The 24,224-nt window shown below is 38.1% G+C and overlaps 3 protein-coding genes across 6 annotated transcripts; 2 read left to right on the top strand and 1 right to left on the bottom strand.

The window, feature by feature from the left end:
- The first annotated feature begins 376 nt into the window (after positions 1-376).
- On the top strand, positions 377-5,329 carry LOC112562447. 3 transcript variants are annotated; one of them, XM_025235730.1, is made up of 5 exons: positions 377-979; positions 1,266-1,476; positions 1,996-2,164; positions 2,689-3,002; positions 3,463-3,763. In XM_025235730.1, the coding sequence occupies exons 1-4, from the start codon at positions 892-894 to the stop codon at positions 2,941-2,943; spliced, it is 723 nt and encodes a 240-aa protein (XP_025091515.1). In that variant the 5' UTR covers positions 377-891; the 3' UTR covers positions 2,944-3,002; positions 3,463-3,763. The 3 variants fall into 3 exon arrangements, with proteins under 3 accessions (XP_025091515.1, XP_025091514.1, XP_025091516.1); XM_025235729.1 differs by having other exon boundaries at positions 377-982; XM_025235731.1 differs by lacking the exons at positions 377-979; positions 1,266-1,476; positions 1,996-2,164; positions 2,689-3,002 and adding exons at positions 3,163-3,360; positions 4,336-4,444; positions 5,110-5,329 and having other exon boundaries at positions 3,463-4,104.
- A 3,261-nt stretch (positions 5,330-8,590) lies between these two features.
- LOC112562446 (centromere protein J-like) lies at positions 8,591-17,216 on the top strand. 2 transcript variants are annotated; one of them, XM_025235728.1, is made up of 12 exons: positions 8,591-8,954; positions 9,235-9,327; positions 9,531-9,686; positions 10,003-10,106; positions 10,749-10,842; positions 11,253-11,432; positions 12,041-12,315; positions 12,739-12,883; positions 13,256-13,396; positions 13,933-14,006; positions 14,411-14,606; positions 15,149-17,216. In XM_025235728.1, the coding sequence occupies exons 1-12, from the start codon at positions 8,850-8,852 to the stop codon at positions 15,275-15,277; spliced, it is 1,692 nt and encodes a 563-aa protein (XP_025091513.1). In that variant the 5' UTR covers positions 8,591-8,849; the 3' UTR covers positions 15,278-17,216. The 2 variants fall into 2 exon arrangements, with proteins under 2 accessions (XP_025091513.1, XP_025091512.1); XM_025235727.1 differs by having other exon boundaries at positions 9,232-9,327.
- Positions 17,217-17,921: 705 nt separating this feature from the next.
- Positions 17,922-23,390, bottom strand: LOC112561744 (GTP-binding nuclear protein Ran). Its single transcript, XM_025234406.1, has 7 exons — positions 23,273-23,390; positions 22,977-23,016; positions 20,514-20,598; positions 19,794-19,919; positions 19,256-19,443; positions 18,755-18,925; positions 17,922-18,481 (listed from the first exon to the last, which is right to left on the bottom strand). The coding sequence occupies exons 2-7, from the start codon at positions 23,004-23,006 to the stop codon at positions 18,437-18,439; spliced, it is 645 nt and encodes a 214-aa protein (XP_025090191.1). The 5' UTR covers positions 23,007-23,016; positions 23,273-23,390; the 3' UTR covers positions 17,922-18,436.
- Positions 23,391-24,224: the final 834 nt, after the last annotated feature.

Raw genomic sequence — 24,224 nt, 5'->3', positions numbered from 1 at the left:
AGAAACGACAGTCTAGATCAAAATCGATTGTAGCACAGACGAAATAGATAGATAATATAGGTTTGTGATTATAGTATGTAGAAACAGACTGCGACAAATAGATGAGACCACGAACTTGTATTACACATCCATGAAGAGACTGCACAGTGGTCGAGTCGGCATAACTGGCGGTCGAGTTTTTCAGACAAAAGAATAGGCCTCAACGTAAAACAATATCAAGTAATAAAATCACTAAACTCAAATTATTTCGTCCCCCTGTGTTAAAATCCCTGTCGTCCTGTGTGAAGAACCCGTTTCCATTGATTAGAAAAATTCTTGTGAAACAAAAACTCGAAGCCGCAGACGAACTGAAATGTTGCTGTAAATGCAACTTCCGGTACAGCAATGGCGGCAAGCGTATCGCTACTTGCAATGTTTACGTAGAAACATGGCGTTTGTAATGTTTTTATCATAACCTATAGCATTAGTCATGATATCTGAGTCAACACATGTAGGTACTAGATAAAAGAAATTAAATATGGCGAAACGAAATTGATTCTGGAGTACATTTTTATGAAACATTTGCTGACCAACAGTTGAGTTGGTGTCGTGTAGTAACTTGTTTCGGTACTTCTGTTGATGAATGAGAGAAAGTGTCAGACGAATGAAAAGATTTGGAAACATTCCTCTGACTGTGGGCTGATGTGACTGCATGAAATGAGAAACCATGTGCCAGTTTGAGTGCAAGCACTCGATAGCAAGAGACACCCAGGTCGACCAGTTCAGTTTTGGAGTTCTGAAAGATCAATGCTAGATTCAATTGGATACCCTAGGCCAATCAGAGTTACTGCAAAAGTGGACAGTCGACTAAATCACGATGCTGAATAAAACAATACAGTAAATAAACCTGAGATGGCTATGGGAAGTCGAACTGGGAAGGATCCTGCTATGTTTTCCAATGCTGTCAATGATCTGGTCAGCATCTCATCACCAGATCCAGGTGGTATGTCAAGTGTCATTGCATCCTTCTGTGGCGTAATTAGCTTTCTTTTTTTTTAGACTGTTAACTCTGACCTTGCATAATTATAAGCATTGAACCTCTGTTTGCATCTTGGTTTTTGCAATAATCCTATATAAACAAGAACTTTAAATTGACTCCCATTTTTGCAGTAGATTTTCATGGCATCGTTATTAAAATATCTTCTTGTAAGTTTACAACATTAGCAGAATAGCATATGAGTATTGCTCTTCAGATCAGTAAGAGATTTGTTTAACTTTTTTGCTAGCTAATATTACCATGGACATTCTGGAGCAGCAACAGGCAAAGGAGCAGGCGCGGCTGCTGAATCGTTTCCGTGAACTTCGTCAGTGGCAGCAAAAACAGCAGGACCAGCTGATGCAACAGCAGCATCTACAGCTTGAAGTGTTGCGTGGAGAGCAGCTTCGTGTGCAGATGCTCATTGCTTCACAGCGAGGGGCCCAGTGGGGTGATGGAAAGGTCTGTACTTTATGCTGTAGATAAACTTGCAATCTTTATACTTTATTTTGTGAGATTTATTCAGAAGATATTGCAACAATAGTCAGCATTCATTTCCTTAGTGCCAACATTATCTATGTTATGCAGAATACAGCAAATGATATTTCTGTAAATTTGACTTTTTTAAAAATGGTAAACATAATTCCTTTTACTTTTAGTTGTTGATGTTGTAGATCATTTTTTTTCAAGACCAGCTTCTCTGTTAGGGAAGTACCAGCTCCTGTTGTCTGTTTCTTTCTTTTCGTTAACCCTATATGAGGTTAGGTGTCCATTCAACAGCTGGGTCAATTGCAAGAACTACACTGCATTTGATAGGTATTGGACTTGCTAGAGTGCATGCCTCCAGTTTTCGACACTCATGCTCTGACCACTTGGGTCTCCACTTTTGATAATGATTCTTTAAAAAAATATACTCACTTAAAAATAATACTCAGGCTGTACCTGTTTTTAATGAAAATTGACATTGATATTTTTCATATAGTGACCAAAGCAGAAGGGTTTCACAAGCCCTCACCACTGCTGATGACACCACCACATCATGCAAGAAGAGGTGTTGGTATTGGAGCAGAGCTTGCCAAAACTATAATGACAGTCTCCACAGACAGTGGCTTAGTCACCTCAATGGGGGACACACTGGAACCACCACAGGCTAGTAGATCTTTTCAAATTGAGTTGCTTGCCTTTTTTTTTTTAACCCTCATGTGAACAATGTCTGAGTAGCTACTTTTAGGGTCTTTCTAATTTTCCAGCAGATCTTTATTATGATTTGGATTCTTTCTTAAATTTACCAAATTATAAATTAATTAATATGCAAGCTTTTTGCATATCTCTATCATAATCTGTCTGATACTTACATGCTATGTTCCACTGATTCTGGCTGAAATGTTGTAGAAGTGAGCTCATTCTCCCTAGCTTTCTTTCAACAGTGACATCTTTCAAAAGAAGCCAAGTAAGTAATTGACTAAAACAAGATGTCAGATACCAAGGATGTTTTGACATCTGTAACTAAAATTTAAATGACTGAGGAAATCTAAACTTTTTCTGTTTGCAGCTTGTGTCACAAAACCAAAAATCCAGTTTTATTCAGATATTAACAATTTAGAAATCAGCTTTCATTGGCCACAACTTGAACAAATTTCCATAGATTATTATTTTGTTTCTTCTTCTTGCAGGATTCTCTTCCAAAGCCCATCATGTATCCAGTCTCTCCATCCAATGATGAAGACAAATATACAAACCCTGAACTCTTCAGCAATCCTGGCTCTCAAGGTGATGAGCTTCAGTCATTGGATGAGCAGTGTCAGTATCTGGATCAAACTGATGGTAGATCAGATGCCAGCAGCGACAGTTTTATCCTTCCTCCTGTGCCACCAGACCCAAAGCTGGCACGATTAGCCACTTTAGGCCATGGGGAGACAATCTGTTGACTTCTTTAAGTACTTTACAGGCACTCCTCAACAATGCTGCACCAAACTTTTTGCAGCAGGTAATTTTTTTTTTTTAAGCCAAGAACAAATGTAAATTTAGAAGTGCACAACAACAAGAAATTCATAACTCATCTTTTAAAAGAAGAGTACCAGAAGTGGAGTTACCAACAAAATCCCTTTGACTATGATATAGATAAAACACACAGCAATCTAATGTACAAAATATTAAAGAAAATGGCACTGATATACAACAGACAAAGTTGTGTGCAACAGAACAGACCAGAAGGCATCAGAAACTAACTTGTCCTGGAAAGAAAACGTGATGATGTATTCCACAACGTTACAAGAAAATGAAGATTATGTTGGTTCCCAAATTAAACTGCAGTATAAAACAGAAGCACTTCATTTCATGTTAAGGTAAAGATTGTTTGCTGATTGCCTTTTGGTTTGTTGCAATGTTTAGAACATATTCATTCTATTACTTGTTGAAAACTTTCCATTGTGTTCACTGGATTTCAGGTGTTGGGACTTCTACCCAAAGAGCAGCAGGCACTGCTCCATGAACGGCAGCAGGCAGTGGTGGAGGAGTCTGCATCGCCAACCTTCTCACTTGTCCACACTGCTAGTATTGCTCGACAGCCAACCAGAGCCTCTTCTTTGACTTCAGCTACCATGGAGCAGACATCCCTGCCTGCCACACTGTCCTCAAAATCTGCATCTCAGTCTGAGAATCATCTTCAGATGCAGGGCCACTGGGAGCAGCCTCTGATGTCAGACAAACATCCATTCCATCAAGCCCAGCTGCTCGACAAACAGCCATTCCATCAGCCCCCACTACAGCAAGGCCAGAGAACTGAACTGCGGCCAGGTGTTGATGAGTCTTCAATGCATAGACATTTAATGATGTATGAAACTCAAGGGCAGGATTCTTTTAGGTATGGACAAGAAGCACAGGTCAATGAATTTGCCCCCCGATGCAAAGATCTCTCTCCTGGAAAGTATCAACACCCTGTTCCTACAAAATCTTTGCAAAATCAGCATAAAGCTCAGCAACAGCAGAGGAGCTTGCAGCAGCAGGTGTGGCAAGATGGGGACAAAAGCTCAGAAGAAGAGAAAGATGATGCTGAGGAGTCTGATGAAGAGTTAGAAGTGACCGTAATGGTATGTGTGAAAGGGTTAGAAAATGGGTGTGTGACAAGATTAAACACTATGTGCAGAGATAGGGATTTTGTCAGTGTATACCATAAAGATTTTTTATTTTGAGGTCATAAAATGCACGATCTTTTGAGGACAGTTCCCAATTTATAATGTCGCAATTGAGTTAACCAGGTCACAGTTTCTTTGTGTTGGTATTTATGAGCTTTATGCAGTGTTCTTATTGTGTGCTGGTAGGCAGCTGCCAGTCCAGATGAAAGACCTATCAAACCTGGATTGCAAGGCAAAATGACGTTTGAACAGCTCTTGGAGGAACAGATGGCATCAGAACAAAGTGGAAGAACAGGTCAGCATCTGAGTTTTTTTGGAAAGATTTCATGTATTTGATCTTATGTTGCACAAAGAAAATTTGCTCTTCAGTAGCTTGGAAGTGAAGGGGCAAATTTCTAGAGAAAAGGTAAAAAAAAAGTGATAAAAGGTGATGAAGGGTATAACACTGGCACATTGAATAGCAAACATCATTCTGTGGCCTTTTTGTATGAAAATAACGAATAAACATACAAGCTAACTAGCATAATTGATGCAATTTGATTTTCAGAACTAAGCTTTGCTTCTTCCATAGGCAGTCAGAAACAAACATTTCTAATTGTTGTTTATTAGGAATTTTAGCTTTACTCCTTTTCAAAGATTCATCATATTTAAACAAATTCCCTTGTTTATGGGGAAGCAGATAGCCGAGTGATTAGAGCGGTGGCGTCAAACTGAGAGTGCAGTGGTTCAATACCTGATTAGTGCAGCAAACTTCCCCAAGTCAACCCAGCTGGCTGTAATGGGTACCTGACTCCATAAAGGGTTGGGGAAGGTAAGGCAAGCAAGGGAGAGGAGACGGGGAAGGTGTTACCTTACCCGCCAGTGACCTGAAAAGGTTATAGGATGCCCTTTACCTTCACTACCTCCTTTATGACTCTTATCTTCAAACAGGTGTGTAAGCTGTTTTATCTAAAATAACAGGTAAAAGAAGAGGAGGAGGAAAAACAAGAAGTTCATGGCTCCACTAAACGACCATTTCTTCGCAAAGGAGAGGGCATTGCCAGATTTCTCAAACCTGCCAAGAGACCGCCTCCCAAAAAGTCATCCAGTGCAAACCAGGCTCAGCGTGCTAGTATTCCAAGCAGATCAAGTCAACCAGGAGCAGGTAATGAAGGCGAGAAGCCTTCACAACAGAGGAAGATGCAGCCAAGAAGGCAATTGGATAAAAAAGGCGTCAGTAAAGATAAAAGAAAGGTGTGAAAATGAAATGTGGTGCCACCTTTATTGTCTTGTAATTTTATTAGTTTTTGTAACTGTCATGTTTGTCTGAAAGTGTTTGTATTTACGTGGGTTTTTTTGTTTGTTTGGTTTTTTTTTAGCCATCCTGGACTTTGAGAAGATTGTCATTGCTAATATATGTATTAAGCATTCTGTCTGTCTCTTCTGTTAACCTTGCACCTTAATTTTGATTACAAAGGCTTACCTCTTGTTGCATTCTGGATGAAAGGGTTAGTTCATTACAAGATACTAACTTCTTAAACTTTGAGCATCTAAAAATTCATGAGATACAAGCCTTCGGAGATTAGCAAACAAAGAATATGTGACATCATTGTGAACTTGGACATGTTTGTGAGAGCAGGTCAGAAAGTTAACAAAATTTTTATTTCAAATTTTTTTGCATGAACCTGAGTGGTTGTGCACTGTAATGTGATGAAGAGCAAGTGTATTAATGAATGATATTTACACACAGAATAATCAGATCACTTGTGTGAAGCTGTGCAACATGTGTTTTATTTTGGATTTTTTTTTTGAAGCAAACCGAAAAGATTTATCGTGCTTTGCCCCTTTGATTGTGGTTTGAAAGTACAAACAGCATAGCTGCAAAAGAGCCTTGGAGACAATTCTCATTAAAAGTCATAGACACATAGTTTACACATTTTCACTAGTGGTCTGATTATTTCATGTCTAGTATGATCGCTAATATCATTTTATTAATAAATTTCAGCTTCTGGTTCAGTAGACTGACTGGCGCAATCACACAGGTTCCTAGGAAAAAACTGAAAGAAAATTCCCTGATTGTTCCTCTCATGAGTTGTTAAACCTGCAGCCAGTTGGAGAGCTGGCTCCATATTGATTGTCCACATTAATATCACTGATTTAACGTCCTTTTGATTGACAAGAATCTCAATCTGACGGCTTGTATCTCATCAGAAAAGTAATTTATTCACTCTAATCTTATTACACTTACATTGATCTTTAAAAACAGGAAGTCACATTGGTATTTAAAACATTGAGGTGTGTGATGTAGAATTTGTTCCTGTAAATGTAGGTACCTTATAAGCTAGTGTTTTTCCTCCAGTGTCAAGAAGAACACAGGCACATACTGTATTCACTGTAGGCGTGATGTTTATGGGATATACAGGACAGTGAGGACAGACCTCTTCCAGAGATGCTGAAACTTATCAAGCGGAGGTCAGAGGGAGGCAAGAAGGTGCAGAGAGAAACAAAGCCAGAAGTCTGTGACAGGGTTCCAGACCATGCTGCTGAATCATCTGCAGACACAGAGGATGTGGACACAATTCCAGATGATGCTTCTTTCATTGCTAGGCTCAGGGAGCGTCAACAAACTGACCCAGTTAGTTCCCTTATTGTGCTGTAGATAGTAACATATTCCAGAAGATTGAGCAATGGTTATGATAGTGAATAGTTTTATTAAAAATGTTGACAAACATGTTTTACTAAATGACTAGCAGATGCAACACTGAACACAAAAAAACCCCAGATATTGCTTCCTAAATTTTTTATTTATAGTAACTTGTGTTATTTCTGTTACCACTGCTTTTCTTTATTTCTTTTCCTTCAAGCACCCTCAGGTGTGGATACACACACACACAAGCATACATGCTAAACGTACACTTTTTTGGTCCACCACCAAAACTATACCAGTCATAATGAAATTTCAATTTCTTGTTTGATTTATATAAAAAGCATCATGAAACTAAATAAACAAGCATCAAAAAGTAAATAAATAAAAATGAGAAGTTTGTAGAACATACCATGTATAGTTCTTGCAAAATGATAAGGTGTGTAGGTTGTAATATAACAAAGAGTGTGTTCCTAGATCAAAGATACATCATTTACAGGCAGAAGTGGAAGAGCTGGAGGAGTTTGAGCTGCTGGAAGATGTGGCAGACAACATGTCTCTAGTCAGCAACTCATCTGTAGTGGCCAGGCTTGTAACACCTAACAAACAACGTCAGAAGGTAGGCAAAGCTCCATGTGTCTTCTTTTTTTCCTCTTTCTCTTACACAGTGTGGGCGTGTCCACATGTGCATACATGTGAGTGGGAGAGTGAGTGATGGATCATGCAAAGAGAGTAAAGGTTGAAGTTTATTGTGTTGACCTGACATGCTGGTTTGCTTTCCAGACTGCTGTGACCGACCTAAAAAGTTATTTAGCCCAAAAGAAGATGTCTGCCTCAAGCCCTTTTGAAAGGTACGGTGGCTTGACTGGGAAGGAGGGGAGAGAGTATACATGGTTCTGTCTGATTGGGGAGACTTTCCTTATATTTAGTTTGTGATAATGTTTCATTTCATCATGATTACAACTGAATATGTAATCAAAATATTGTTTGTAATATACTTTTTCTGTCTTTAAACATTCACAGTATTTTTTTTAAAAACATTTACATTTACTACTTCAGTCTGTCACATAAAAACAATTCTTTGTTTCATTTGTGATGTTATGGTTATGTAGGTATTTGTGTGCAATTTATGTCGTTTCACACTCAGATATTATACCAAAAAGATTTGAAGCTAAAATGCAGATTTTATTTGACAGAAATGCTGCAATAGGCAATCTGATGGCATTAAGCTCTCTTCAAATGCCTGTAAGCCAGCCAAAGGAAAAGAAGACTGAAATGAATTCAGTTGAGGAACAGGATAAAGTGAAATCAGAGTGCATAAGGCATGACACTGATTTGTCTTCTGATACCTTGACAGACTCCTCTACTGATGAGGAACCAGAGAACAAGGGCATTAGTGTACAAGTGAAAAAGACAGCAAAATATGACAGTGACGAAAGCGAGAAAGCTGGTGTCACAAATGGGCTTTCTCAAGAAGAACTTACAGGGGTGCAGGAGCGAGTCAGCGGCCTGCTCTTCTCCTCCAAGTTTTCGTTTTTCAATCAGAAGAAGAGTTGCAGTCCTGAGTCAGAAAACAGCGAGTTGAAAACTGCACCATCACCAACAAAGTCTGTGACACGAAAAGTCGCCACCCTGCAGTCACGACTAGCAGCTGCCAACGACACAGCAGCGCTCTTACAAAGACTGTCAGCACATGCAGGGCTCTTGACATCAAAGTTCAGCACAGAGCAAAACAGTCTGCAATCTCAGGAGGCTGCCAAAGATGTTTCCCAGCATGATCTGTCAGGAATGTCTTTGAACATGCCCAGCCTCTGCTTATAGGGTCAAAGACTATGGTGGGGACAGATCATCCGAACAACAGAACCAGTGATTCTGAGGAGGACAGCTTGACTGAAGCAGATGGATGGTAGAAATGAACACAAGAAAGCCAAGAGCAAATACGGTAGAACTGGAAGTGATGGAGGTGCAGAAAGTGGCGATGATGATTATGACATTGGTGATGGCTGTGATGGGGGCGACAATGCCAATGCCCTTCTGATTAACGGTAGTAATGCCAACACAGAGGGTGTAACTGAGAATGCAAATATTAACCAGAACAATAATAATAGCAACAATGTGGAGTTTGATGACGAAGAAGAGTGGACAAGCAGTGCCCCACAAGCAACTGGTAGTGTGCCTACAGGTGAGGCATTAGCAATACTCAAGCCACTATAATAGGTGAAATAAAAAGTAACTAATTTGGTTATATAGTGTTTCCAAGAAGTTTCTCGTGAAGATAAGAAAAGATATATGTTGCTTGCTACCTGAAAACATTATTTCTTATGACAGAACATGTGCATGCAAAGGTGTATGTTCATTAAAGGGTGCATATAAATTTAGTCTAAGGTGATTTTATACACATATTGTTTAGTTTTGCCTTATCAGAGAGAGCCAACTTTAAAATTGGGTCTTTTTTCCAGAAGGTCTTGAATAGTTCATCAACACCACCTACATCAAAATTGGTGTCTCGTCTGTTTCCCAACTTGAAACCTAAACCCACCAAAGCACAAATACAGGTTTGTGCTAGTTTTCTCCTGTCTTTCCCGTGGTTTTGTACAATAAAAACAAAAGCATTTAAAAAAATGTTTTCTGTTTGAATGTGGGTAGTTACAATGTTTAACAGTAAAAGTTTTATGGTTGTGCAAGAAGTTATGTTCCCTACACACCTATGCTTTAATTGAATCTATTTGAACATGTTCAGCAAATCACATCATTTCAGCAACAGCAACGATTCCAGCTGGCATCCAATTCAGCTATGGGTGATGGAGTGCAGTCCAAGGTCTTGAGAGATAAGTTAGCTGAACTGGAGGCAGAAATTGAACGGTTCCGAAATGAGAATGCTGCTCTGGAGAAACTCAGGCGAGAACGAGAGGAAGTAAGTAGTTGCTGAGGGTGCAGCTGCTGTCTCTGCAGACTGTTTGCACATTCTGTAAATAGACATTTATTTTAGGCACATTGTGTCTGCACCTACTGGAGACACTTGCATTCCAGGATCATGATCTCATCATGTAGCATGTGTTTTACTACATGCTGGCCTTAGAGTACTATACATGCTGTACTAGTGGTAGTGTTATAAAACATACTCTCTAGACTATACTGTATGTTCTGTAATTGTTGTAAAACAATGTTCAGTAAATGAAGTTTCTGTGCCAGGGACACTTATCTTGGTCTTCTTTTTTGCTGTTTTTCAGGGTCTGGGTAAACTGAAGGAAGAGATTACACGCTTTGACCGGGAGAAGACAGAGGAACTCAAGCGATTAGAGGAGTTCAAGATTCAGGAAACCAAGAAACTAAAGTAAGTCTAGTTTTCTATTATATGAGTTTGTTGGCAGCTTATGGTACAACTTTATTAATCGGCTAGGGCAAGCACAGGCAAGATTTACATATGCTCATGTGCTATTGCATATTTACATATGCTTATGTTACTGCTGAGTGCATATATGCATGTTAGCTACAGTGAATACACAAACATATACACGTTGACTACAGTGAGTACATATATATATACACACATTCATGTTGACTACAGTGAATACATGTATTTGCACACATGTTCACTGCAGTGAATATATATATACACATGCTGACTACAGTGAATACATATATATGTGTCTCACGAACTGCCCTGTATGTAGCTAGCTACCTTACAACAATATTTTCCTTGATAGTTTGGTCCTTTTGTAGCAAACCTTTTGCATAAACAGTAGTCACTTTGGATTGAGTTCTGTCTAGTGCTTATATTTTGTGGCTGCTGGCATTGTGTACAGTGTGTCAAGCTGTCAGTTATATTGCTCTGTATTTCTCCTTTTCCCTTCCTGAGAAATATATATTTATACGTCACATCATAATCATAATCATAATCACTGCAAAATGTATGTTTGGTGCAGATTTCTGGGCTCTGTATCATTTTGATTGGTTCTATGTTGCATGTCATCAGACAGGAGCGCAAGCTGTTTGAGACGTATCAGAAGCAGGTGCGAGCTATGCCGGACAAGAAAGAACGTGAAGAGATTGACATGCTGAGAACACAGGTAACGGCACAAAATGTAGGAACTGAAACAAAAGTCATCAGTCACGTAACAGAAGTGAGCTTCACTTGAAAATAACACCCTAACCACAGGGCCAACTAGAAGCTGGTTTCATAGATAGACTATAATGATAATGAGACATTGTCTTAGACATTTAGTGATATTCCCCATTTCATTCACCAACAGTGGAACTTGTGGTCTTTTTTTCATTTTTTTGCTTTAATCTTTCCTTCCATGTCTTGAAAAATGTGTTCATCACTTGTTTTTTTATTTTATTGTTACTATATGGTTTTATTATTATCATACCTATGGTTTTATTATTATTGTGGTTATGATCATTATACATATGATGATATTATTATTAGTAGTATGAAACCAGTGATTTGGAGTTTGGATTACACATTTGTCCACAGCTCGCAGAACTGCAAGAGGAGTTAAAAAGAAAAGATGGCCGATGGACATCCAATGTGACTCGCCTCAAAGCTCGAATATCGGAGCTAGAAACAGAAAATACTGAGCTGCGTGAGGAGATAAAGATCTTGGAGCGCAGGCGCCTCCAGTGGGTGCAGACGCAAGGTGCCAAAAATACTCAGGTAATCTGCAGGTTGCAGCCATAAATGTTACCATGGCAGCTGACACATCATGTTGCAACTTTTACTGTAGCATTATGTTGCATGGAGCAGAAACATAAGCATGTGAATACAGAAAAGACATTTGAGAGTACATGGCATTTTTTTATCATAGGGTCCATCTTTTTCAGAACAAGAATTTTGAACTGATGGTTCAAGTGTATGCTTCTTGAAACTTGTTGTTTTTAGCCCTTGTATTTTACACACTGCGCAATCTTCACATTTATTTATAAGTTCTGCAATGATCCATCTAAATTCTTTATGCTCTTCCTTCTTGGATTTCTTTGCACCTAGTGTACAATATATATTTTCACCCTTAATTCATAGCATAACATTTTTGTTTCCAAAAACCTTTATGCAGGCTTATCATCATAGATTTACTGCCCAGACCTTTCACAGATCTGCTATATAGGTCTTTTGCTACATAGCCAAGAGATTTAAAAATAAGTTGGCATAGATTTTGAGACTTTTTTGTGCTTTTATAAGCCTGATGATTATGAAACCACTCCACAGCTGATGTTGCTGTTTCCAGAAAGGCTTGTCCCCTTTATCAATGTTTCCATTTTGCCCAGGTACCTCCACCCAAACCTCAGGGAAGCAGCACACCTACTGACATGGACAAGGGAACTCTTGTGAATGGTAATCACACCCCAGATGTCTCCACTGCACAGTCATTCAAACCAAAAGGTCACATTACCACTTCTCAACCCACTACTTCATTGCCATTGGAGGTTGTAGCAAATGGCACAGGATATGCAGGAAAGACAACATTTGTGCCAGTAACACAGAACTCTGGAGGGGAGTCTGTACCTCGTGCCCAGCCTGCTACACCCTCAATGATTGAAGGGTGAGGAAAAAAAAACGTGGAAGTGTTTGATAATTGTGATCAAAGCCTGGTATGGAGGTTCATGCATTAGTGTGATGGTCCCATAACAAAATATGGTCATACTTGTAACGAGTGAGACAATAATGTTCTGAATGAATGAGTTATTAAATAATTTTGCAACTTAAGTTGGGGTTTAGTACTTACATAACTTTGTCATAAAATAAAAAAGTTTAAGAGAAGACTGAAATTAGTGGCGTTTGAAATTTTACAAGAAATTCAAACACTGAATGGCTAATATTAGCGATGGACCAATGTGTCACCATCCTATTTTCACCCCTTACAGATAAGTAAGACATTAGTGAGCACAATAGAGTTTGTTTGTGGGTTTTTTTAAATGTTTTAGTACTTGTTACATGTTACTTTTTTTTTTCTCCCTGAGTGCAGGGTTTCCTCGTCATCAATGACTGGACATCAAGGAGAAAGTACTGGCATCCTGGCTAGACAGGGAAGTCTACAGATACCTGCAGAACGACCTGGTGTTGATAAAGGCAACAGGCAGTATGAGGAAAAGCAGTACCCGGATGGCAAGGTGCTGACTAGTGTGCCAGTTTGTCCACAGAGGGAGATTAAGCAATAAAAAGGGTTGGGAAGGGTTTTACAAAAGGTCAAAAGATTGTTGCCACACTAAATGGTCTTTCTGGGTTTGGCTGCTTTGACCGAACCTATTCCTACTGGATAAGACATCAACACCAATTTTCACAGCTGTGGAAGAACAGGCTTGCAGTATCATTCTTCTATTTTAGAAGTTGTCTGGTTTCTTTTTGTCTTGAATCCCACATTTGGATGTACTTTATTCTTATGATAAACAGTAAACTTTTATCGTAACAGTTGTTTGATTTCCTGTATTAGTCATTACCAGATTTGCATGTGTGTAATATCATAAGAAAACTCTGTGCTTCAGGTGGAGCATGTGTATAGCAATGGGTCTAGAGAAGTCCTATTTTCAAATGGAACTCGCAAAGAAATTTCATCAGATGGCCAGTACATTGTTGTGTCCTTCTTTAATGGAGATATAAAACAGATCTTCCCAGATCAGCGAGTGGTAAGTAGTGCTCCAGAAATAAAGATCAAAACTAATGAATGCAGCATATTAAATTAAAGCCCAGAAATCATTGTTTAATCCTGCTATGATGCACCACTTACAATATCCTTATTTTGTAACTAGCATGTTTTTTTCCATAGCTGAGCACATTTCCCGAGTAATAATGGTCCCTTGAGATTAATAAAGTTGGTCTTTGTCATCATAGCTAATGGCCAAGCCATAGTTGATAGGAATATTGCTGTCAGATTTGGTAATTATCAAACAAACAGCCTGGGTTCAAGAGCCACCTGCCTGCCACATACATCCCCATACAGTCTACAAAATTCTAACATACAACTCAAGAGTTCATATTTCAGACTGATGACAGAGTTAATTTTCCGAGTTAAAATACTTATTGTATTATGGCAATATTGACAGCTGTCACAGAAGCCACCTAGACACATCTATAATGTAAAACCACCAAAATGAGCAATGTCTCATGCCAGTGGGAGCTGGTTTTGCTGATTTCTTACAAATGTTTTCTCTTTTGCTGCCAGGTTTACTATTATGCTGAAGCACAGACAACTCACACCACATATCCGGACAAACTGGAAGTTCTTCAGTTTCCAAAGTAAGCAGTGTTTTGTTTTTTCAGTTTTTATATTTTTTAGGGTCTTCAGTCTGCTGCATGGGTAAGAGGTTATTCAACAGCTGCAGACCATAAGCATGAAGTCATTAATTAACCATTTCAAGCTAATTCCTTCAATGCAGTTTTTATTATTTTTTTTGGCCTCACTTTTTAAATTCTGTTGATTTAAATGAAAATAGTAGATTCATGAAAAAAGTGTAATATAAAGAGCAGCATCTTCAGTTTTCAGACATCTGTGCTTGAGTACACTTTACTTGGATTACAGTTATCAAACTTGTTTATTTTACCGTTTATTCACCAGCTGGCACTCACAGTTTCTAGTCCTGGCTTGTTGTTAACCTTTCGCATCAAAACTAGTTCAGTTGTCATGAGGTATGTATGTGCAGCAACCAGACAGAGAAGCACTATCCAGATGGAACCAAGGAAATTATCTTTCCTGATCAGACAGTTAAGTATTTGTTCCCCAATGGTACAGAGGAGAGCATATTCCAAGATGGCACCATTATGCGCATTGACAAAAATGGGGAGCGCATTCTGGAGTTTCCTAATGGACAGCGTGAGATTCACACGCAGCACTACAAGGTGAGCACTTTGTCACCATCATGCACAGTTGTCTGGGTTTTTCTTTTTTTTATAAAACCAGCATCATTAATCTTTAAAAAAATATATATATATGTCGTCTGGTTTAAGTATAACATCATCACTCAGGAGGTAAATGATCCCATTGTGCCAGGGAAATGAAGAGCAAATGAAGGATTGTGTCCAGACCCCATGGATGCTACATCGTTCGTTTATCCTAGGACACATTTGCCTCGTTTTGTAACTGTGACTTTAGGGATAAAATGTCTTTGGGGTCTGGAAGTCATTTTATAACTCTCCAAACAAGATGCTTTTCCGAAGTACCCCATGTTGCCCTCACCATGAATACCAGGCAATGACACCTCCCCTCATGCCAATGACAAATTACCAACTTTTTAAATTTCAACTTGGGAAGTGCTCATTTACTGGAAACTTTTTAGACAATTTGCTGATCATGAAAAGAAGCAGAAGAGCTTTAAAAAAAAAAATATTAGGTAGTTGGCCTTGAATCTAATACCGGCAATATTGTTTTTTTAACACCCTAGAGGAGAGAATATCCTGATGGGACTGTAAAGACCCTGCACAATGATGGGCGACAGGAGACTCGCTATTCAACAGGACGCCTCCGTTTGAAAGACAAGGATGGCAACATACTGGTGGACAAAATGTGCTGAAACTGTACACATTACGAATTGATATTGGGTGCTATAAGGACTTTCAAGGCTTTAATGTTTACATCACTGGAATGAGTGGAGCCACAAATTGTTGAACTGTGGAATATCTAATTGTCATTTGGATACTCAATCCATTTCCTGATGAAGTCATTTTCCACCAGTCCAAAGCCTTAAAGAACAAAAATAATGCCAAATTGTGAATTTTTCATAGGATAATGAGTGCCTTTATGAGGATGTGAGCAATGTATTATAGGTTCTTTTAAAGAATGGTAATGTTAAACATGAAATTTTGATGTTTACGGTGGAAAAAAAAAACTGAGTTTAAATGTGGAATGTTTGAATGGGTTTTCATATTTGCAACACAATTACACATCAGATGCAACGTTCATGACATACAGACTTGTCCTTTGTTTTCTGAGGTTTGAGAGTGTTGCCATTGTTACTAGCACATCTACATATCTTCCTATTGTAGAGGGAGGGGTGAATAATGATCTACAATTGGAGTGGACCCAGATCTCTTTTGCTAAGGGACCCTACAAACCAGGGCTAATCAAAATTAAAGCATCTTTGCCATCTTCAGTTCTTTTGAAGTTGATTAAAGATTTCTTTATTCTATTTAACTGACAAAAAACAAGTATTTTATTTCATTTTGGTTTTTACCAGAAACAAGTCATCCAAATATAGTGACTGCACTTCTTTTGCTTGGACAAATTGATCTTAGAAGCAACAAAAAGTATAGAGCAATCATAGCTGCATTTTTCATAATTGGTGCCCGACATAAAAACTTTAATGCTTTTAAAACCAGAGGATAATTTAAGCATTTAAAGGGGGGGGGTTCCTTTACAGGAGACAAGGGACCCATCAATACAAATACTTCCTCTTTTTTCCATTCTGTATCAATTTGACATGCCTTTACAGTGAGATTTTTCTTTCGTCCACTATTGCTGTCAGGGGCATCTACTGTTTTGGAGGAAGGGGAGGGTGTGAGCGAAAAATGAAATAACGGTTGCTTTTGCTTAATTTTCACCTTGCTTCCAATCTCCTTGCAAAAATCAAATTACTTTTACTGTGGGCGCTTTAATTTACTCCCTGGCATAAAAATTTAAAGCCGATTAGGCTAACACTTTGTCCGTTTATAACTTTGCTGGAATCCTGCAACCTTGAAAAACCTCAGTACTTTACCTTAATCCTTTTATATTTTTTCAACTGATAACATTTTCTTTTCAAACAAGAAAGCAATTTCAGACTGGGTGGCCCTGTTAAAACTAGTTCTGTTTTAATGCAGTTCAAATTGATCCGAAAGTAAGAAGTTTAAAAAAAAAAGGACACATGTCCAACACCACTTTCTGATGGCTCTTCCAACTATTAATCCACTTTTTAGACTGTGCTAGGCTCAAGCTAACTACATATACATCTTTGGAAGTCTCATGTATCTGCATGTTGGAAGTGTACATTCCATGCTGTGAATCCGAATGCTGAAAAAAGGAAAGAGAACTCAAGATTTCCCGAGATCTCAGCACTTTATACCAGTGTAAGAAAACTTCAAGTGCAAACAGGAAAGTGGCTACTTTGTACTCTATGCAGGCTTTGTTTGGAATGAAGTGACTTGAGCACCCAGTGGAGGAAGTTTACTTTGCCTTCAAATTTTAGCCATTCAGTCAACATTTGCCCAGAATGACCCGGTTATCTTTCTTTAAAAAGTGACATTTTTATTCCAAAATTCAACACTGAAATAGATCTCCCACATGAAAACCCATATACTACAGAATACAGAACAATCTGGAAAAACTTTCCTAGACCCAAAAAAAGATGATTTCAATGCCAGCTTTGTTGTCTTAAAGCACCCTCACTTTCATCTAAACCAGGGATGCCCAACCTACGGCCCGCGAAACCTCTGCCCACAGTGCAGGAAATCGGCATGTTAGTAATAAAAAAAAAACCTAAAAAAAAAAAACGAAAAAAGAGGAAGAAGTATTATCCCTACGTAGGGGCGTCTCTCAATCTTTTTTTCGATGGACGAACATTTCGATTCAGTTTTCCGACTTGGTGTCTCTACTATGCAGCTGGACATTCAGAAGTTGGTTTTGGGTAAACAACTTCAAATATCCCGCATATTACTACATAATTAATGGTAAGTACAACTTGTTTCTAATAAAAATGGTATCTGCTCTATTTTTTTTTTCTTTTTTAGTATTTTTGCGGTGAAGCGGCCCGTGACACGCATGTCGGAAATGTGTATGGCCCGCAGGCCGAAAAAGGTTGGGCATCACTGATCTAAACCAATGTCTCATTTTAGTATATGGTAGACTAAGAATCATACAAAGACTCTATCTATGAATAGGATATCTGATTATACGCGATGTCTGAACTTTTGAAAATGTTTTTATCAGTATAGGTAGTCTGGCTGAAATTAGTCTTAATTTCAGAAAATGTTGATTAGCTTTACTTTTAACAATTTTTTAAAGATGAAAGACAACTAATATGAAACCAAAGTTTCACAAGGGCCACTTCCTTTGTGGTAATGCTCCACATCATAGGATATGTCACCAACATCAAGATTTGTTTTCACCATAAACTTTAGACAAATATGCCACCACCACACATCAGTCAGGACAAAACAATGTGTGGACTAGTCAAAAGCTACTTAACTGCACAAGATTCAAGACTTTATTACCAGTTAACGTACTCATCCGAAAGAGATGCATGTTAACATTCTGCATTGTTCATGGTAAAGTCAATTTGACTTACAGACAGTAGGAAGTCCAAAGCAATGTGCAAACCCATCACACTGAAAGCAGAACTTGTAAATCAATGCAATGATTTATAGCCAAAGCACATGCAGTAAGTAGTGTTCATCAATGGGTGAAGGAAAGAGCAACACCATTCAAGTTCTTGAAAGCAAAATGTCAATCCATCTATGATCTTGAAGACTTTCATGTGCATCACAAAGATGTTGCTGTCCACTGTGGAAAATGTCGAGTCCAGACATTCACTCTGTACTCTTGCCTTCTGCCAGTATATTCAAAGTGAAGAAAAAGTGATATTCAAAACATAGGACTTCTAAGCCACATGGATCAGTTACTACATTCCCAACAATGGTTCTTTTGATGGACTGCATTCTCATGGTCACATTCATCCGGAAAGTTAGGAGGACTACACTTAAATCTCTTCATCGTCATCTGGCAATGCAGTCTCCTGTGCAACCTGCAACAATATATAAAAAAATGCCTTAGTTTTTTGTGTAGTTAACAATAGCTTAGAAAGTATTTTTTAGCATAGGCCTTTCACTTGAATGGGGTTAAAATGCCAGTTGAAATGGTTTGCATGTCGGCCTCCCAAAATCGTGACGTTCTCAAGGCTTTCCTCACCTTAAAACACAAAACAGCATTTACTTTGTTGTCCCTTTGGTATTGATGTCTGAATACAAAATATTTAGTACACAGTGCCCTGAGAGTACGCAATCAAATTTTCACTCACCTTTAGTTCATCCTCATACTTCTGGGCAAGCTGTGGGTCCATCTGAACCTCTGGAGGCACTAGAGCTGGCATTTCAACAAATTCAAGGTTTGGATCACCAACCAATTTTCGGGCCAGCCACAGGAATGGCTTCTCAAAGTTGTAATTGCTCTTGGCACTGATGTCATAGTACTGAATAAAATGAGCACATGAACATTATGGCAAATGAATCATCACAGAGCATGCCAAATCAAATTTTTGTATTATTGCTGCATAATTCACTAAGCTACAGGCTTGACTTAAACTGCACATAAACCTTTACTGAATATTATTATAGTAAATCATGAATATCACTATGATGGTTTTTTTAATACCATACCCCCGAGGCATTCTTACTGGCAGATTTCTCCTGCCAAAATGCAGGCTTTCTTTTTTTTTTATTTTTATAAATGCGCAGCCAACCCATTTTTATTTATCAGGCAATCTGAATCTATGGTAACCGTGTTATGCAGATGGCCTCACCTGCAAGTTCTTTTTCCTGTGAAAGACTATTGTCTTGGCTTTGACCTTTCTGTCCTTGATGTCTACCTTGTTGCCACATAGGACAATTGGTATGTTTTCGCAGACACGAACAAGATCTCTATGCCAATTGGGCACATTCTTGTATGTTACACGTGATGTCACATCAAACATGATGATGGCACACTGACCTGTCAAAACACCCAGTCTTATTATATGGCACATCCATGATACAATGACATAATCAATAACCAAGACAGTTAACTCTCTACACAAAACCTGTCAAATTATTTGGGAAAAAAAAGTTGCCGGCAAGGTATTCTTTTTAAGACAGCTTACATGCAGCTCTTACACATACAGAAAATAATGGGCTCAAGCAGTAAGCATAACATTTTGTTGCCCATACAACACTCAAGAGCAACACAACATTTATATTTTTAGCTTTTAACCAGTATATACGAGCTACTACAAAAGAACTCTGTACTTAACCCCAACCCTGAACATACTTTTTTCACTAATGTATAAACACTGATAAGTATACCTTGAATATAGTAGCCATCACGCAGACCACCAAACTTTTCCTGCCCAGCAGTGTCCCACACATTAAATTTGATTTGGCCTCTATTTGTGTGAAACATTAAAGGATGAACTTCTACACCAAGTGTTGCTGCAAAACAGATAAAAATGCATGCACATTAACTACAATGCCCACTACAAAACTCTACCATTTTAAGATCAGACATACAAAGAAACAATACCAAGCTATAGCCCAGATGGTGCATATCATCTTGCAAATTGTAAAGCACATGTACACCCACACATTCATGTTCATTTTAATTATACTTCATGCCTTTAAATTTTTCTTAACAGTGGGGAAAGAATGTTTTTCAAAGAGCCAGTAAAGGCTATTATCATGCCAGAAAGCCATCCCTGTAAGCAGATACCATTTGCATGTAACAACTGATGCATACAGACATTCCTGAGTCATTGAATATAATCTGCCTGTACCTGGGGTCTAAAGGCCAATTTTTTAGTCTATGGCAGAAAACAATGGTTGGAAGGAGATTGGGAGCACATGCAGTGCTGGATACCTGAGTGGTTTTCATTAATTGCACTAGTCTGGCAAGTACCTCTGTTGCATCAAATTCATTCTTTCCTGCCAGATGGTGGAAGTTTTAAATGACAAACTTTAAAAAAGCTCATTTCACTAAGCACAAATGTACATTAACAATTCATACACGACAAACAAAAAAATACTTGCCAACATATTTCTTTTCAAACTCTCCAGTCTTGTGACGTTTAACAAATGTTGTTTTCCCAACACCTCCATCTCCAACAAGCACCAACTGAAATTTACAAAATATATTGTCACCAAGTTTAAAGATAATGGAATCAAATGCTGGATAAGCAGCTTGTGCTCAAAATTTATAAAAAAAAACCAAACCCACAGGATCATAAATATTACTAGTAAAATATATTTTGTTCATAATGGATGTACACAGAATGCCAACACGGATTTAGGAAAAAAAATATTTTATTTGATGCTGTTTTTTGAGGACATAACTTTGTTGTTGGATGAGAGTGATGAGCTTTTAATTTCAGGGATCAGAGATGGTGCCAAGTAAGGACCTTTCATGCATTTGTAAGGACCTAAGTGACGGTCATCAATGCTTAAGTTTTTCTCATGTGCGGTCAGGACGTATTATTTATGAATCTTTGGTCTTCTCTATGTTCTGAAATAGATGTATTACTATTCTTGTAATAAATAATCAAAGAGTTAATTTTGATGCCAATCTATTTAGATAACTTAAAGTCTGTTTAGCGCGATTACACTGTTAATGTTCCAAGTTTTCTAGAAATCTAAGTAATAATAATTGCAAGACCTGAAAGCCATTCTTTGGTGTAATACGTTAAGTCAGTTTATGTCTCTCCAAGACACTTTCACCCATTGATGAAAGATTCAAGGATTTTCCACAGGAAGCACATCGTGCACAATATTTATCGTTGGAGTCTTTTATCAACCAGTCTTTATATTTTTCTTCCTTTAAAAAGTCTCCTGAAAAGAACACTTCCCCAGCAGTAAAAACCCTGTTTTTGAATCGTCAAGAAGACAAAGAAATTTGGTCATCTGTCAAGACTAAAATCTCGTGAAATGTAAGTTCTTGTCGCCAACTAACTTGGCAGCCATGTGATTAAAATAGCAGCAAGCAACGAATCATCTTTAGTTTGTGCCAAAGTTGACTCCGAAAATAAATTTGGGGTTTTTAAGAGGTACGAAAAATAAATCCGTGGTGATATTTTATTGAAATAAGGACTAGTAAGGACCACAAAGAAATGTAAGGACGTGTGTGAGGAATTGTAAGGACTGCATGGAAAAATATTAGGACTTATGGCGAAAATCTTTTGGGCAAGGACTTGTAAGGACCCTGTGAACCCCGCTCCCACTACTGAAATATTGTCTGTGCGCAATCCTGCCCGAAACATTTGCTCCCGCATTCTATTCCTTCCTCCAAAATGACACTCACATACGGACAACAGATGTTCTCATGTGTGCTGCTAAACAGCGGAACTCTCTTCCATATCACATTCATCACTCAGATTCCAAGGCTACATTCAAGCACTTTGAACACAATCTTTTCACAAAGTACCATCCCTGAATTACTATTCTCAACTCACTCTTAATACTGTTTGTCATGCTTACCATCAGGTAACAATTTTATCTTACACTGTTTATATCCCTTCATTGCTTTACATTCTACTCTTGTACCTCATCTTTAAGTTGTTCAGTGTGCCTATATGTATTTCACTGTCCACTGGCTGTCAACTTTTTATCATTATTGGTCTATGCAGAGAGTGTGATCTATCTTGGTTGTGATGCTGTGTGTTATAAATTTCTATTATTATTGCGATGTATATAACAAGTAGTAAATAGAGTGAGAAGTTTTTAAAATTGTATAAAACTCTTGCATATCTATATTTAAAATATGTCAATGGGATATAAGTTCTTTCTAAAAAGGCATTCGATATTAATTGAAAAAGCACAAAGATGTACTAAGTTATATTTTATAATGTAGATATAATGTCGTGTTTCTATAGACTTAGGTACTTAATCCTGCACTCTCTAGAGAGGAGAATCAGGGAAGATTTAACCAAATCTGAATTGTTTCAAAAACTCTAGTCCAAAATGTTAACTATATGGCTTTGATGGTTAATATATTGTGAAGCTGTTAATTGCTTGAAACTTAGATCCAGACAATAAACAAGTTGACGTTAAATAAGCCGCAATATCAAGTTTTTACTACTACTTGACCGTGGAAATTAGTAACTGGCACGCCACACAATAAGTTTTCCTCATTTTTTTAATATCGAAACTTTATTATTAATCCCATCCCGAGAAGTCATCTGGACACCACATTTAACACAATGAGACCTACATTACTAATATGCTGTATGTAAATCATTTCACAACTTGTTCCTGTTTTAGGTAAGATGTTTCAAAATGTTTTTCGACAGAGATCTCACTTTGTGGCATCATTTTTCACGCGCAATAAATGTGATATCATAAACCTAGAAATGCATTCGAAAAACTATGATTGAAGTACGATAAATTTGCTGCACAAAAGATAAATGGTACATCAAATGCGATCAGTATATTTTTAACACTTCATATGATTTCCCGATCACTTAAAAAGAATAGATAAGAATAATTCGTAAATGGACAAACCTTGAACGTTGGTACAGTTTCGCAAGCCATTTCTTGATTCCTGAATAAAATTGTACAGATAATTGATCAACTATTTCATTAAAAGTGTACTTTCTTTCGACAAATACAATGCGTAGTAAGAATGAGCCTGAATATATCTACAACATTTATAACGTTTATGACAAACGATATGGGTCGCCAACGGGATCGATAAAAGAAATATAAAGCACGCAGTCTTAGTTTTTGCCATCCATCTTTCTAACAAAGTTCAAAACATCGTTAATACATTGATGCGTGAGATTGTTCAAGATTTTTACCTTCTAACGTGACGTACTTGAAATGGCGGACAAATGAATAAAGCAGTTCAAACCGGTTTTGGCGCTCACTCACAGAACTCAAAAGTCGGCCATTCACTTCCGGTTTTTAGTAGAACAGAGTTACCGTTCTTGCCCAATGCCGATAATAGCACGAACTAATATCTAAATAATAGCATAGTACATATTGTGTGTGTGATGAAAAAATGTAAGTTAATTTCTCTTAGTGGAATTTATTATTTTTAATAATTTCATGAGCCTTTTTTGCCAAAACTAACATCACTAGATGCAACGCCATTACGCTAAAATATCTAATGGTCTCCTCGTAACCGGGACCATGCGCGAACTATAATAATTATTATGTGCTCGATCGCTTATGTGTTTTTTAATTGGTTTCTATGGTGAATCGAAATGTGTGGGTAATGTACAGTGAAAGAGAAATGGGCATAGTTTTTTTTTTTGATGTGCTAATAATTATAGTGTGATCGAGTAGTGGCGTCTGCGAGTGTAGGTATGTTAAGGTGACCAGACGTTTCGGGGGCGAAAGCGGGACACGTGCCGATGATGGTGTCGTCACTGTCAAAGAACACCGAATCAGCGTACGGTATTCCGATTTTTAAAGACAACCGGGACATTTGATGGACTTGCCAGAGAGCCAGAAAGCGGGACATTGGGCGTTCCGCCCGATGAGCAGGCGGGACACGAGGTCAAAAGCGGGACGTCTGGTCACCTTATATGTATTTGTCGATCGAGTAAGTGCATGGCGTCCATCAGCAAGTCAAATTCTTATAGTGATATATCATTTGGCATTTCTCAAACTTCACGCCCTGCTGCCTTCTAATCAGAACTTGGTCTCTCGTGATAGCTGTGAAGCGTGATTGGGTGTGGTGTGTCATGTGGCGAGACTGACCAATTGAACGCACGTTGCCATGGAAAAAACATACATACGGGATCT

Source organism: Pomacea canaliculata, linkage group LG4 (assembly GCF_003073045.1).
Source record: "Pomacea canaliculata isolate SZHN2017 linkage group LG4, ASM307304v1, whole genome shotgun sequence".
NCBI lineage: Eukaryota > Metazoa > Mollusca > Gastropoda > Architaenioglossa > Ampullariidae > Pomacea > Pomacea canaliculata.
The sequence above is the reverse complement of the archived record's forward strand: the minus strand, read 5'-3'. Positions and strand labels throughout refer to the sequence as shown.

Bases quoted from the DNA above. Each gene is read 5' to 3' on its own strand.
- LOC112562447 (XM_025235729.1), top strand. From the start codon at position 892: ATGGCTATGGGAAGTCGAACTGGGAAGGATCCTGCTATGTTTTCCAAT. The intron at 1,477-1,995 runs GGTCTGTACTTT...TATTTTTCATAT, and splicing joins GCCCAGTGGGGTGATGGAAA to AGTGACCAAAGCAGAAGGGT. The intron at 2,165-2,688 runs GCTAGTAGATCT...TTCTTCTTGCAG, and splicing joins ACACACTGGAACCACCACAG to GATTCTCTTCCAAAGCCCAT.
- LOC112561744 (XM_025234406.1), bottom strand. From the start codon at position 23,006: ATGGCTTGCGAAACTGTACCAACGTTCAAG. The intron at 19,920-20,513 runs GCAAGTATTTTT...TCTGTTTTGCAG, and splicing joins GTTTGAAAAGAAATATGTTG to CAACACTTGGTGTAGAAGTT. The intron at 19,444-19,793 runs GTATACTTATCA...GTGTTTTGACAG, and splicing joins TGATGGCTACTATATTCAAG to GTCAGTGTGCCATCATCATG.
- LOC112562446 (XM_025235727.1), top strand. From the start codon at position 8,850: ATGCAAATATTAACCAGAACAATAATAATAGCAACAATGTGGAGTTTG. The intron at 10,107-10,748 runs GTAAGTCTAGTT...GCATGTCATCAG, and splicing joins CAGGAAACCAAGAAACTAAA to ACAGGAGCGCAAGCTGTTTG. The intron at 14,607-15,148 runs GTGAGCACTTTG...TTAACACCCTAG, and splicing joins TTCACACGCAGCACTACAAG to AGGAGAGAATATCCTGATGG.